Source organism: Zea mays, chromosome 2 (assembly GCF_902167145.1).
Source record: "Zea mays cultivar B73 chromosome 2, Zm-B73-REFERENCE-NAM-5.0, whole genome shotgun sequence".
Lineage (NCBI taxonomy): Eukaryota > Viridiplantae > Streptophyta > Magnoliopsida > Poales > Poaceae > Zea > Zea mays.
Window position 1 is genome coordinate 236327066 of NC_050097.1, and position 15467 is coordinate 236342532.

The window sequence follows — 15467 nt, forward strand, 5'->3', positions numbered from 1 at the left end:
ATAATTCCACCATACAGAGACCAAATAAGACAAAGTTTGTGAGCTCAAGTTTCTAAAATAAGTCATATGAACTCAAACTTATAAAAAAGATAGATCAAAATATGGAGTGATTGCTAAAATAAGACATCAATAAAATCTGGATGTGCTCGATATAAATTATGCTACTTCGTAGCAATTACTAACGTTTAAAATCAACAAATAACCTTTCATTTTACTGTTAGTGTGACAAATCATTGTTGCTCCATCCAATGCAGCAACCTCAAACACCATTTAGTCTACTGCGTCAATGTGGTCTTAGAAACGACCTAATGCTTGCAAGAGCCAAGAAAGTCGTGTCATGCTTGGGTTGTAGCCTCGGCTCGCAGTGTTGATCCGTCCCAACATGATTATATATATATTTTTACGAAAAACGTATATACATATATAAAATTTATATTCAATATTAAAAACATTTGAGTACGATGTTCTACTGATTAGACAGCTTCACCCAGTGTCTCTCGCCCTTCTTCCATCAGGACATGGTTTCGAACCCCACCTCCTGCACTGATTTAATCAAATGGGCCGACGGGCTGGCCCGACACAATTAACAGACCGGCATGACGTACCTGGGCCAGAGTTGTGGCCCACGAGCGTCTGGCCCGTGTTGGGCCACCGTTTAGCCATCTATAGATGTGGAGCGGGTTAATTTGAAATAACTGAGAGGTTATTTGTAAAAAAATGATGTGGGACGACCGTTGAAACTGGTGCTTTAAGTATAGTATAGATATCAAACAAATAAAACTTAAAATTACAAGATATAGCTACTTTAAGCTTTACTTTGCTATTTATATTAGGCTAGTATTGAGGTTTTTAGTAGAGTTTTAGCATGTCAAGGAACTATAATTTAGATCAACGGAAGTTCGTGAGACTGAGTATGTGTGGAACCAGGGGACATGAATAGTTCTCTATCCCTGTCTCCAAGAACTCGTCACGGACTAACTTTCCTTGTTTTGATCCTGTGGGGATTAAATTACCTCCATCCTCATTCCCTAATAGCTAGAAGAATTTCTCGCGTGAAATCAGAAATCGGGTCCATTATTGTTACCCAAAGTAGACATTGGGGATAAACATTTATCAGCAGCCCAGGTTATGCATGCCTGGTTCCGGAGGATAGACATGCATGAGTGGAGTGGCCGTTTCCATCTATCTATCGGAACGGAAACGATACATTGGGATGTGGTCGCGAGATAAGAGAATGGGAGATCTCCAGCAGCCAGCACTGCAGCATGGTATAGGGTCGTCGGCCGGAGAACCAGCCAACCACGGCCAATGCAAAGCTAGCTGTCACTTTGGCAACTTGCCGCCAAAATGCAAACCGATACCATGCATGTCCATATATGATATACTCCTGTGGCTGGTTAGTCACAATGGTAGGCATCCATGGCCTTGAGTTTTCCGAGAACTAGAGCCAAACTCAAACTTAATCAGGACCATTGGTAACATATAAGCGTCCATCTCCTTTTTGATAAAGGAAGCTTTATTAATCTTAAACAGTTACATCAAGATGATACAATAGAACTAAGATTACTCCTAGTCTCTACACACTAAGTGTACATAGCCAAACAAAAGAGAGGAAAGAAAAAAAAGAAAAGAAACAAAAAGAGAAACAAACTTGTCCTAAAGCGAGCTATCACACACAACAGTCTTCACGGCAACCAATAACCAGACAAAGCTAGATTCAAGATTGAGGCACTCCATAAGCAACGTCTTCAGGAAGAACACGGCATATAAGAGCGTCGCCATTGCGATGACCCAACCAACAAAGGCCAGATCAAAGGTTTTCACCTAAGAGAAAATGACCCTCGGTACTTCAGACAATGCCTTCATCAAGGTCGATGCCCGGCATAACCAACTAAGATTAGGCCTAGAGATTTCACTCCAAAGTCGACGAGCCCAACACCCATATGTTCCACCAAATCAAAGAACATCAGTCTTGTCTCCACCTTCTTTCCATGCTCATGCTGACATACCACCAAATCTTGGCTAATATCAAACGGCCATAAACTCTGAAACAACATCTAATTTTAGATAGACATTCCTATGAAGACAGAGTCGCAAACTAGCCAATAGGCACACGAACACAGTCCGTAGCTTGCATCTAAAAATAGAATGTGTCGCTCGAGCAAAAATGACCGTCACAAAATTATTATGTAATATAAGCCAGAGTCGGACAGAACGACCACTGAATAGAGCTAAGTGTTGTCTCCAAAGTTGTCCAGGCCGCCTCTCCAAAGTCAATCACTTTATATAGACGTTTTTTTAGAACCACCAGATGTAGGGATCAGTAAAAATATTTCTTTTTATAGGCGGTTAATTAAGAAGCGTCAGTGAAAATTGATTTGCACTGGCGGCTCAGTTAAAACAATCACCGGTACAAATCGATTTTCACTAGCGGTAGACTTAAGAAAACCACATGTGCAAATCTTTTCTAGTATAAATTGGGTTTTAAAAACAGCAAAAAGTGGGTTTTTAAAAACAGCAAAAATATTTTTATTTGGAGAGGCTCCACTCGCCCGTCTTCGTCAAAGCCGAATTCGTGTGCTACGCAGCTCCGTAAAAGCCATAAGCCATGGTATTTTTCGCGCAAAATTCATGCACTACGCAGCCCATGGCTCTCGAATCCGCAACAACCTCACCGTTGTGCATAACCTCGTCTACAACTCCACACATCGCTTACTTGTCTCTAAATTACAGTTTTGTTGTGCACATATTAGAACATACCGAGTATAAATTGATTGTTTCAGGTTGTAAACAAATTCAGAAGGTTATCAACTACAAAATTTAATAATTTTTTAAGTTCTACAACTTATTTGGTACTTTTTCATTCGAGGTTGTTTGTAAAATTTGTATTTTAAAATTTATCCAATTTAGATGCAATTTTGATAGCCCAAATGACTTTAAATGAAAAAGTTATCAACTACAAAGTTTCGTAACTTTTAGAAATCTATAAATTTTATTTTGGTGGTGTTTTCATACGTGGTCATTTGAAAAAAACTCAAAAACTTGATTTCAAATGATTTCTACATGCGGTTCCTTAAAAACTGTCACTAGAAATACACGATTTATATTGGCAATTTTCTTAAGGAACTGTCAGTACAAATATGATTTCTACTGGCGGTTTTATTAAGAAACCCGCCTATAGAAAATGCACGATTTCTACTAGTGTTTTCTTAAGAAAACCACCAGTGAATAAGTGTTTTCACTAACAGTTCTTGAGTCGACACAACCAATTTATTTACACTGGCGCTCGATAATCAAAATCGCTTGTAAAAATTATACCTCAGCGCATGCATAGAGATTTGTTTGTACTATAGTGATAATAATCGTTCCCCGTATGTGAAACCAAAGTCGGTTAGGCTGACTTCTGGCATATTCTAAAGTGCTTCGTTTATAAATCGACTTTTGATGTGGCAACCCTAGAGATCATATTTTGGAGTTGTTTTCTAATAGGATAAGTTCAACCCTATTAATGCCCAAAGAAGGTCATACCTTCACTACCACCAAGATCTCGATTTAAGGAAGTTTCTATGGGGGCCAGCTACTGGGGCCACTGCTCCTGGGGCACCATGTTCAAGGGGCTTATCCTGGCTTTGGGAAAGATTAGGGCTTGACACTTTGGGCAACATGATCTCAGATCATTTTGACTGAATGTCATATATACCACCAAGTCCTCTTAAGAACCATTTGGAATGTCTCTTACTAGAACAATTTAAGTCATGGGACACTCATGCCCTAGGGCACTAATGAAAGATTCAGATGGCAAAGGCATACCATCCCCTCGAGGAACTTAATGAAATACACTTAACCGCTTGAGGCCCTCTACTGGGCCTCAAGTACCTAAGGTCCTTGACCTCACGTAAAATGAATGGTGGGGCCTTGATCCCCTGAGGCCCAAGGCCTCTTGTGGGAACAAGGTACTTGTTATGGCTAGGTGTAATCTTCTCCACAAGACAGGGATGTTTCCTGTTCCACCGAGCGCACTAATGCCCCAAAGCAAGGACCCTATGTTTAGGGCCTACTAACAGGTCCATAACACCGACATATCAAATAAGTCTCTTGTGCAACATTATGTGATGTATGGCATTATAGCCTGATAGGCGCATTATCGCCATGATTTAGGTAGTTGGGTACTTGAGACCACTTTTGGTATGTGCATTGATCTTGTAGCCACACATGCACATTTCAATGTACCATAAAGTATTATCAAGTACAAAATTCTACACCGGCAAAACAAATATGTCGTACCCAACGACATTGTTCCTAATGTTCATAGAAGAGATATAACATACTTGGCCTGCAACAATTAATTATGGCAGCCATTAAAGAAGGACATCTCTAACACTAGGCTACGACGGAAGGCATTTGTTGGGGACTTGTTCTCAAATGCTATGAGTTAAGAACAAGGCAACATAGAAAATGTTAATCGTTAAAGCCCTTCGTCCTTCGAAGCATTATTTCCTTTAGGATATAATGGTTCCTGGACGAAGGTTATAAATGACGTATTTCCATAAATTCATCATACAGTGACGAAGGATGAAATGTAAGGAATATAAAAGACAGCATAAACAATTATTTATTATTATTAGGTATAAACAGGAATATCATTGAATTACAAGTGTACCTTCAACTGGAAGGAGATGATATTACAAGCGTGACGTAAAAAGCGAATGCCAAGTCAGCGTGAACAGTACGGGAGTACTGTTCACCTATTTATAGGCGCGGGACACAACCCATACAAAATTACATTCATGCCCTTTACAGTTGATAATAATTCTATAGTAATCTGTCGAGGTCTAAATAGCCTTTTCATCTTTAAGTCGGTTTCACTTTCTGCTGTCACGCCGAAGCTTCCCTGCTCACACCTTCGGCGCTGTATCAACCTTCGTATTATTCTGGTCTACTGTGGTGCCGACTTGAGTCCGAAGATACCTGTTCACACATTATACTCCAGAAATACTGTTAAATCCTGTTTTTGAGGACCTTCGGATGCCGAAGGTCCCCAACAGCATTGCTTTGAAATATGACTTCACAAACAAGATAATATTGAAGTGGTTGGGTCTTAGTTGGTGAGATCCAAGATCCAACTGATGTAGCCTCTCTCCTCCCTTGGTCTATAAAAGAGGAGAGCACAGTAATGTTCGAGAGATTTGATTTGGAATTCCATAAGCTTTCACTCATAAGGGATTTTTTATTCTTGGTTAGAGACTCTCGTTCACAATATCTAAGGTTAGGCATAAAGGTGAATTAGGACTAATATGCTAGAACTCCTATCATAATTGATTGGAAAGGAGGAGGTAGGATGTCATGGCACTCAATTAAATCTTGAGCTCGCAATCTTCTTTACTTTTGTGTTCACCTATCGATAAGTAACAATAGGACATAAGATATTATATGCACGCTATGGCCTGAACCTCTTTAAAATTGTCAGTGTGCTAGTTCCCTATTAGGGGATGACAATTGGTATGAAACTTGTGGTACACGGGTTAGAAACCGGTACTCACTAAACCCGCACTCACATCTATTACCCCGTGACGAGTACAATATATTTAGGCACTCGCACGTCGCACCCGCTACTCTCATATACACCGAGGGCAAATAATTAGACATATTTGACACACACATAGACAACATGTCTAGTGTAAAAAAGATTAAATTGCTAACATGTTGACATCAAATTTTGTCCACCAGATTCATCATCTACAGATGAGTACAATTTCACTTGTTCTGACACTGTTTTAAACCAGCTTGGGTTATTCGTGCTGGGCTGGGCACGAGCTACTACTCCAATGCACGCGTTGTGCAGCTGGGCTATGGGTGCCACTTGTGCACAAGCTGCCAGCGGCTTTTCGCCGCGGCCAGCCCAGCCTTGAATTCCTGGAGAGCCTGCCTGGAGGCCCGTGCCCGGCTCCCTCCCGCTCGCTCTCCCCAGTTGCGCTCCAGCTCAGCAGCTCAGGCGTGCGCCGCCGCCAGCGCCGCCTCTCCCATACCGGGCAGCGCGGGCCCCACCCGCTCGCTGCCCCGCACGCCAGTGACCCCGGACCCGATAGGCGTGGGTGCGTGGCGTCCTCGTCCGCCGTCGCCTACAGCTTAGCTTCTCCCTCCCGCCAGCTCGGAGGCGCCACGCGCCGGGCTCCGTCCGAAACGGCCGGCTCGCCGGTTCGGAAACTGACGGCGGGGTGGTACACGTCAGCCCAGGGCCCCGCACGTCAGACGGAGAGATAGGCATCGGCGGGGGTATATAAAAGCGCCTCCTCTCGTCCTCCTCGGGCCGGCAGTGGCCTAGCTTGTTCCATTCATCCACTCAGCCGGTGCACACCGTGGAGTGGACGGCGGAGGAGCGCTCTCTCGATGATCCGGCCAGCGCCGTGGGTGGGCGCCGGGCACCGCGGGCGGGGCGGCGAGGCGGGCGCCTGCACCGAGAGCCTCGGCTCCGAGAGTGGCGACGTCGGCTGCGACGCCGCCGAGATCGACCAGTTCTTCCCGCCGGCGCCGGCTGCTGGCGGCCCGGACGACGCCGGCGCAGAGCCCTGCATTCCGGACCTGGCGGCGGCGGCGGCGGCAGGGAAAAGGCGGCGCGGGGGCTTCCCCCCGCCGATGCCGCGCGCGTCGGGGCCGCTGTTCCTGCGCGCGGAGCGCCGCGGCGGCCGCCTCATCCTCACCGAGGTGCGCGCCGACGAGCGTGAGCGCCGCGTTGTGTTCCGCGCCGAGCGCGACGGCGGACGCCTCCGCCTGCGCTTCGCCAACGACGGCGACGGCCCCGAGGCGGCAGGTGGTGGTGGCGGCGCCGGCGGTGGAGGCGGGGAGCTTTGTCAGGTGGCCGCCGGCCGGAGGGGCGTGCAGGTCGGCGCGGTCATGATGGGGGCTATCTGAAGGAGGGCCGCCCGATCGAGTGACAACGAGACGCCGGCCGGCAGCAGATTGCTGTCGTTGCCGATGGTCGAGAGAGAGAGAGTCGTGTTCGTCAGCGAGAGCCATTTTCGTTCGTTGGTTCGTTTGATTTGTTTTCCATTCTATTTTTCATCTGCAATGGCGATGATCTTGCAAAGCTGCATTGGAGGGAGAGAGGGAGACGATAGCGTTATGGATAGGGATTATTTAGCCGCCGTGCGCCCGTGCGTGCGCGTGCTTAACCATTGCCTTGCCTCGTGATTAAAATTCTGCCATTTTTGCACACATCCTTGCCTGCTGGGTGCTGGCTGCTGCTACAGATGGTAGCTAGCTAGTACAGTTCCTGTAAAGTTAACAAAAGCTGGCGCGGAGCTAGCCGCAGCCAACAAATAATGCTCGGGGCACAGGCAGTTGCACCGGTGGTCCGTCGTCGCCCGACGACGGTCCCGGTCCCGGCGGCGGGGTGAGACCATGTCGCGAAAAGGAAAAAAGGAAACAGAGAATCGGGCAGAGGCTCACATCAGCGACCTTTTTTCTCTTGGACTGCGATGCCGTGCTCTTGCATCAGCTTGGGTCTCCCAAACAGACAGAACCGTTGGTTTCCGCCTTTCAGGGGTGGCGGCGCCATGGCGGCGACCCGTCTTCCCTTTTGCTGGTTGCCTATTATATGCATGGCGGCCGCAACGGATTCGATAGGGATGGACTGCAGTGAATCACTCAAGCAAACGGGATGATATGACGACATACAATTTAATAAAAAAAATATATAAGAGAGTTTTATGAAAAATTAAATTGTTTTACGAGGATGAAACTCTTGATAGACTATTTTCTAAATAAATAAAATATTGATATGGCAACCTTGAAAACAATGTGATAAAATACCTATTAAGGCCCGTTTGGTTTGATTGACTAAAGATTAGTCCATCCATTTTAGTCTCATTTAGTTCCTAAATTGTCAAACAGTGGAACTAAAACAGAGACTAAACTGTTTTAGTCTAACCATATAAATTTCACTTTTTGGTCCTTCTTTATTTCAGTTGCACTAATGGAGGGAGAGTGCTAAGTAGTATTTTAGTGCTCTTATAATTCATTTAATATGTTTTGAATAGTTTTAGTCCCTAGAACCAAATAGGATATGGACTAAACTTTAGTCTCCTAACTAAACTTTAGTCCCTCGACTAAAGGAACCAAACGGGGCATAATAATAGCCTTACCTTAATCTTAGTCTATTCCCCGCCCTATGTCTTTGTGCCTCGCTCTTGCTCTATGCTCTTCCACTCGCTCCACCTCAGTCTCCCACTCTCTTTGTTGCCCTCCTCAAGTCCAATGAGTCATCTCCATCGACCACGTCTCCGGTACTCCAAATATTAGAATTACACCCCTCCCTAATCTCTGTTTCTTTTATCATCTCACCTCTTCTTCGAAACACGTTACCCATCCTCGACATCTATATGTTTGACCTCTAAGGGAAAGCAAAGAAAAACTCATCTAGACATATTCTGTATTCTCTCTATTGCAGGTTCATTCAAGACGTCCGCGGGTGTTCCCACTTTCCATAAAAATATGGGGCAATATAGTGGGAACAACTCTGAGGCCTGGTGCATAGTTAGAAGTATACCTTCCCAAAGGGCTTCACACCAGTATAGGTACAAGCGACAAAGAAGTGGAGGAACGAGGGGGCCAAAGCCACTACATCAATGAAAAAGCTTCATAGAGGTAGGTAAAGGCTGAGAAAGCTAGGATGGCTTTGGGCGTGAGATACACAGGATTGAGCCCATAGTATTCAAGAATGCCACGAGAGAAACGAAAAAGTGGGAAGTGGACCCCAGAAAGTAGGCATACGTAGAAGATCACGTACTCACCATCATCTTCCCATGAGAATAGAATCCAGGAAATGACTAGAGATTACAATTGAGATTGATTTGGCACCGGAAAGCTTCATCTTCTCACATGCAAGATCAAATCAATAGTTAAATTGGGGACTTTGTTCATGAGAATGACAAGGGTGAGATTCTTGATCTTACACTTGTGTGAGAGAGTGGAAATGGAGATTCACTTCATCTTTTTCTTCAACTAAGCTTGATCTTGTCCTTGATTTTAGCTCCACTTCCCTCTTCTCCATAACTCACTTCTTGTTCTTCGTTTTTCAAAGAGAATGAGGAAGTGATGAGAGTGAGAGAGTGAGAGGTGTGGGGAGAGACAAAGTGATTTGAAGATGCTAACTCGGGCTAACTGGTGGGGCCTATGGGTGTGTATAAGAGAGCACTCATCCAATGCATGCTTGACACTTCATGTCATGGTAATTGATTCTGCCATGGTAACCGGTCAAGTGGGGTCTACCATGTTCCATGGAACTGTCTGAGAAATAGGTTTAGATAGTCTAAGAAAACACTAGAAATGCTATTTTTCTTATTTAAGATACATGATTGTGAACCAATGTTAACCATTACTTGCACAGATTAGCAAATTGCCATTTGAGTTTGGAAGATCGCCTTTCTACTTGATTTATTTGGATCTTGATCCAAATAAGTAGGTTGAGTTGATTTAAGCGACCTTAATGAGTATAAACGTTGCATGAATAAATAACTCAAGTTGATACTTCGAAGAAGTTTCAGGTGGTAGCTCGTAGGCCTCGTCCTCTAATAACTTACCCATCTCTTACCTTATCCTTCACCTTCAATATACGAATAGTGCAAAATAGTGTTTTGAATGACCTAACCTGCTAGATATGTTTAAACGTTGGTGGTACAATTCTACAACGCAGCAATAGAGATGGTCAAACGGGCTGCCCAACTCGGACTTGTTGAAACCTGACCCGGTTTGGTCCCGTCCGGAAAGCACGGTTAGAAAACCGGGCCAGGCCTTCCAAGCCTGGGGTTCGTTTCCCTATCCAAGCTTGGCCCGATAAGCATGGAAAAAGAGGGTTGTTAAGTACGGTTTAGTGCAAAAAGTAGGCTTATTTAGTTGGTAGTACAATTCTACAATGCAAGCACGGTTAGATAACCATGGTGGACCTTCCAAAGCATGCGAGTTCGTTTCGCTATCCGAGCTCGGCCCGCTGCGGGACTAAACAGGCCTGGCTGGCCTGATAAGCACTGAAAAAGAGGACTGTTAAGTACGGTTTAGTGTAAAAAGTGGGTTAACAGGCGGCTAACCCGCCAGGCTTAGTTTCCTCTATGGACCTAGACCACTTATTTGTGTTAGGCCGGCCCGGGCAAAAAAAAACGTGCTCGTGCTTTGGGCTTTCAGCAGCACCAACGCCTGTCCTGATGCCGCGACGACCAAACAAACGATCGGGACAAAACACATGGACGCCTGAGCTCGACCGAAGATTGACTCGCCACATCGGACAAGGAACAGGAATCCATTTCCATCTCCACCGGCAGGTACGTCTCCGCGCCGACGGCGCCTTCCCGCCCCAGTCACGGCCTCGTTCGCGCCGCCCGCGCTCCGGCGGCTTCGGGTGGCGCATGCGGCGATGAGCACCAAGGCGCCCCTCAGTGTCAGCAGGCCATGCTGGGGTAGATGGTGGAAGAGTCGCCGTGTGGTGCACCATCAACGGGCTCGTCGTCGGAGATCGCGCCAACCAGGTACGCCTCGCGAGTCACCCATCCTAGTCTTGGATGGAATGGCTGCTGGTGTTCGTCAGTGTGTTAGCAAAAGTTTTGTATTTTGGGCGGTCCCACTTTCTCCGAGAGTTTACTCTACCTCCATGTTTCGAATTTGTAATAGTTCGTTGGTGCATCAGCTTGGAGATGGTAAAATAGACTACTCACCCTGCCAAGTTGTCGTAATGCAGTTCAATGTTAAAAAGTAACAATTTTTCAACATGTCTTAACCGTTGCCACTCTCCTCTTGTCGGGTTTTGATATGACAAAAAAACAAGTAAACAACTTGTCCCAATTTTCTGTAAGCTATAATTACCGCTGAATTAGCTGATCAGCATTTATATTGCCACTTGCAGAGATCAGGAACAGTCCCTGGGGTTGGCCTGGTTCACGCTCCATTCTCGCTGCTTCCACCGTGTGTTCAGTCATCGTTCTTCAAGCGCATGCGAGCTGGCTCCTATCTTCAATGAGCTCGTGGATCTTGTCAGCTTCGATGGGGAGTTATTGCAAGCTGCTTTATCTAGGCAAGTTCTGAATTCTATCCACTGGATTCTTTTGGTACCAATGTGGTATATATCTTTGTTCAAAGTACAGAGCGAGTAGATGAGATGGCCAACTGATTTTTTCCATCACAAGATTGTTGCCTTGAGTTTTGAGGAGAATATAACTCTTTGTTAGTCAGGTCATTGAAGGCCGAACTATTTTTCACTTTTCTAGCTATATAATAGTTTCTGGTTAACATTGACTTACCATTTTCTAATTTCAGAACAATGCAGGTTGATGAATTTACCACAACGCTGCTAGAAATTCATGATAAGATGACGTCGACAAATAAGAATGAGGTGAGTAAATTGTTTATCAGCCTCTGTGTTTCAGTTTTGACCTCTAGGAATGCATCTTTCAAAACATGGAGGTAGACTTATCTTGTTATTTTGCCATCCACTGATATTTGCTTGATACACTTTTAGGATATACGCTTAGGATTGAACCGATCGGAGTATATGCTAGATTCTGAAACCAGTTCAGTACTTCAAATTGACTACCTCATCATCATTTCCTGGCCTTGGCTCCCTTGTCAGTGAACTTCACAGGTCAAATATCTACCACAGCAGTACATTTTCAAAAAAAAAACTTCACAGGTCAATTTACTATCAATTCTTCCTCTCATGGCAGAATTTTCATGTTCCTTTACTTCTGATGAGTTTTTTATTTTCTGGTAATCTCTTTTGACCATAACAGGTCTGCTCACTATGATGAATGACAAGATATTTTAAAGAAACAATTGTGCATTTTTTATGGTGATACAGTTGTAAATGAAAGACTTGCTGAATAGTTTAGTTCTCCCTAGAGCTTATAAGAAAATATGTGATGAATACCTTTACTGAGTCAGACTTCGTGATTAACAGAACTATTGTGTTTACGTAAACATTACCTATATTTGAGTTCCAGAGTCCAGACTTTGGTTTTTCGGAAGCTTCAGCTTATCCTTACAACCATGAACCATGAGTTTTTTTTTTTCATATTAGAGTTTCAGGGTCTCTAACTGTAACATGTAATGGTGTGGCATTTTAGAAATACACAGATGTGATGATTAATGAGTTCATGTTGCTTGTCCCATGATTGTGGAAACAAAATTAGTCAGGGACACATTCACAATTTACTATTTTGTAGTACTAGTCGGATTTCCTTGTTTCGGTATTATGTATGTTTAAACTGATATGTAATATTACTTTGGTACTGCAGGACATTACTCAACCAGTATGGAAAAGTATTAGGCCTAAATCCTAAAAGGATTCCATAGAATTGGGCAGCCACTCAATTTCCTGAAGCACTGGGCAGAGCATGGGCTGAGTATAACAATGACAGGTCAGGGCTTTTCTATGCAGCATGAGCTATATTATTTAGAATTTCTAGAAAGTGTAGGTGTCAATTAACATGTTTTGTTTTCCTCTTTGTCGCTCAGTGCTATTGTTTTGATGGTTGTCCAACCAGAAGAAAAAACATATGTATGTCTTATTTTCAGATTTCCAATCTCTGGGTTGAGAAAAACTTCATTTAGTTACTAACTCATTCATGTTCTTGACAGTAATTCCTTATCTGTGGTTTGGTGGCTCATCTCCACAACAAGCTAATAAGATATTGATTTCTTTTGTTGACATAATGCTGTTATATCGATTCTAATGTGATCTTGCAGTCATGTTTATTAGGAAGAGATTATGAAATCTAGATCCTGCTTGGTGGTAAAAACGTCCTGGCTCCTGAGGATTCTGAATTCATTATGAAGTACTTAAGGGAACAACATTGCGGTCAGGATCTGCGGGACATGCTGATCAGACTCCAGAAGGAACAGGTCGAAGACGGCTGGACAATCTTCCGGTAGTGTGGGCAGACAGACGAAGCCGGTGCACAAAATTTTTTACTGCTTTTTAGTTGTACAGAGTTTTCAACTCCTAATTGGGAGCATTTGGTTATATTTGTGTATATATATATATATATATATATATATATATATATATATATATATATATATATATATATATATATATATATATATATATATATATATATATATATATTATATATAGAAGGTTACAAACGTAATGAATAAATCAACTATGAATGATTCTAGTAGAAAAGCCTACCAAACGTAATGAATATATATCAGCAGAACTACTTATTAATGTATTATCAGATCAGAAGATAACTGCAGACGAGCAAACTAGCAATCGAGATCAAAGCTAACAGTAACCACCGCGGTCTACTACTACGGACGGGGAGCGGGTCGAAGGCCCAGGAGTTCTCACTGCGGATCGCCTCCTCCTCCTCTTTGGTTAAGTCGTTCTTGATGTTGAAGGTCTTGCGGATCTCCTCCGGTGACTTGCCCTGGATCATGTCGACCACCGCCCGGCAGGTCAGGCCCTGCAACCCCTTGATGTCGAGATAGTTGGCAGCCATGATGAGGTCGAAGAGCGTCGCCGGCGCGACCTTGACGAACTCCGCGTCCCACTTCTTGAGGTCGACCTCGCCGCCGCCCCCAGCTGATGAGGCGCTGGTGGTCTCCGCGGCGTCGGCGTGGACGTGCTTGTTGCAGTACTCGATGACCAGGGCGAGAGTCTTGGAATTCACGTTGGGGAGCGGGATGACGTTGTCGGCGCAGTCGTCCTCGATCATGAAGCGAATGATCTCTGACTTCATCAACACCGCCTGCTCCACCTCGAACTCCTCGCAGTCGGAGGTCCTCAGCGTAAGCATCTTCTTCTCAGCCATTGGTGTTGACTGAATGCTTGCGACTGGACTTGACGACAGGTCGAAATCCTCGCTAACTACGTGCGGCGCGCGACAGGATGACGAACGGAAGGCCGACCACCTCTCCTTTTTAAAGTCCAGGAGCAGACGTATCCTACTTCGGAGTTCGGACTCGGCCCAACTTCCATGTGGGCCCACGCTCGAGTGTTGCTGCCACCTCCATGTGGGCCTCACGTACACTAGCGCTTGGCCACGGTCATGTGGGACCAGGTTGTCATCACGATCTTCTTGCTCTCGCCTTCCTCGGTCTTTCACCCGAACCAAATGGAAAGGACGGCGCGAGCACTGCATCCGGATAAACATTTTTTATGTTCGTAGAACACAACATAAAAAATGGAAAGGACAATGAGGTGTTGGGCGGTCTCTGTCATACTCCTGTAGGGCTTGTTCGGTTCTACCCCAATATATATGGATTGAGGGAGATTGATGGGTTTTAATCCCTAGTAAGTCAAAATCTCCTCCAATCCGTATCAATCCCCCCGATCCATATGGATTGAAAATAACTGAACTAGCCCGTATAGGGCACAACAGGGATTGTGCGCCCACCCGTGGGTTTGCAGTCTACCTGATGTCCAGACCTAGTTTCAAATGATTAGCCAGGCAAAGAGCATGCATTTCGAAGGTGCCCAATGTTTCTAGATAAGCGCCTTGAAGTGTATTCCAGAGTGTCCCATGAACTGTGCTCTATAGGCTGATGTTGTTGAGTAGGATTCTGCTTAAGTGAAGGCCCATGTTATCGCATCTTCCTTGTTGTGCATAAGGTCCACTAATTGTACGATTGTCCATAGCTCGACGAATTAACTCAAGTGGTTGACTATGGAGATCTCTTGCAAGTTTATACTTCTCACCCACATCCATGGTAAACTAGTGCTTCCTTGATCGACAGTTTTAGTTTGCCGGATGCCGTGAAGACGTTGGGCGCTATGTCTTTTGGGCGTCGACCGTGGGCCCATGCGATCTACCATAAGGAAGTTTTTGCTCCATCACCATTTTTTATTATTTTTATTCTGCAAACAGTAGTCAGTCAGTCTCGGCGCAAGGTGTTTGTAGCCCAGCCCATGAAGCGTCTGGCTTTGCCCATTCTAGCCAAAACCAACGTAACCACAATGCTCTAGCAAAGCTTTTAGAATCTTGCACTCCTAGGACACCAAGGTTAATTGGATGTGTCACTGTTGGCCAGTTGACTCTGCATTTCCCTCCCGTTAAGTTTTCTCGTCTGACCCAAAGGAACATTCTTCTTATCTTGTCTATGTCCTTTAGCACATTATTTGGTAAGTGTGTTAGTTAGCTACAAGGACAAAACCACCTTAGTTAGTATAATCCTTCTAGCATGAGTGATGTTGCACCCTTTCCATGTTGCCATCCTGCTTTGCACCTTGTCTAGTAAGTATTGAAATCCACTTTTGGCAATCTAGATACGATCAAGGGGATGCCGAGGTATTTGATTGGGAAGTGCGCTCTAGCCATAGGAAAGCTGCAATAGTTTCATTGAGGTTCTCGTGATCGCATCTAATTACCAGGAGGGACGATTTCTAGATATTCATTCGTACACCAAACGCATGTTCGAAGCCCCATAGAATGTAGGTCAGGGCATCTAACTCACATTTGCTGGGTTTGATGAAGATG

The 15467-nt window shown here is 44.6% G+C and overlaps 1 protein-coding gene across 1 annotated transcript; it reads right to left on the reverse strand.

Annotated features, from left to right (window-relative positions):
* Nucleotides 1-13143: 13143 nt before the first annotated feature.
* On the reverse strand, nucleotides 13144-13891 carry LOC103648178 (SKP1-like protein 1). Its single transcript, XM_008672664.3, has one exon. The coding sequence runs from the start codon at nucleotides 13800-13802 to the stop codon at nucleotides 13224-13226; it is 579 nt and encodes a 192-aa protein (XP_008670886.1). The 5' UTR covers nucleotides 13803-13891; the 3' UTR covers nucleotides 13144-13223.
* Nucleotides 13892-15467: the final 1576 nt, after the last annotated feature.

Excerpts from the sequence above, each read along its gene's own strand:
- LOC103648178 (XM_008672664.3), bottom strand. The coding sequence starts at position 13,802 with ATGGCTGAGAAGAAGATGCTTACGCTGAGGACCTCCGACTGCGAGGAG.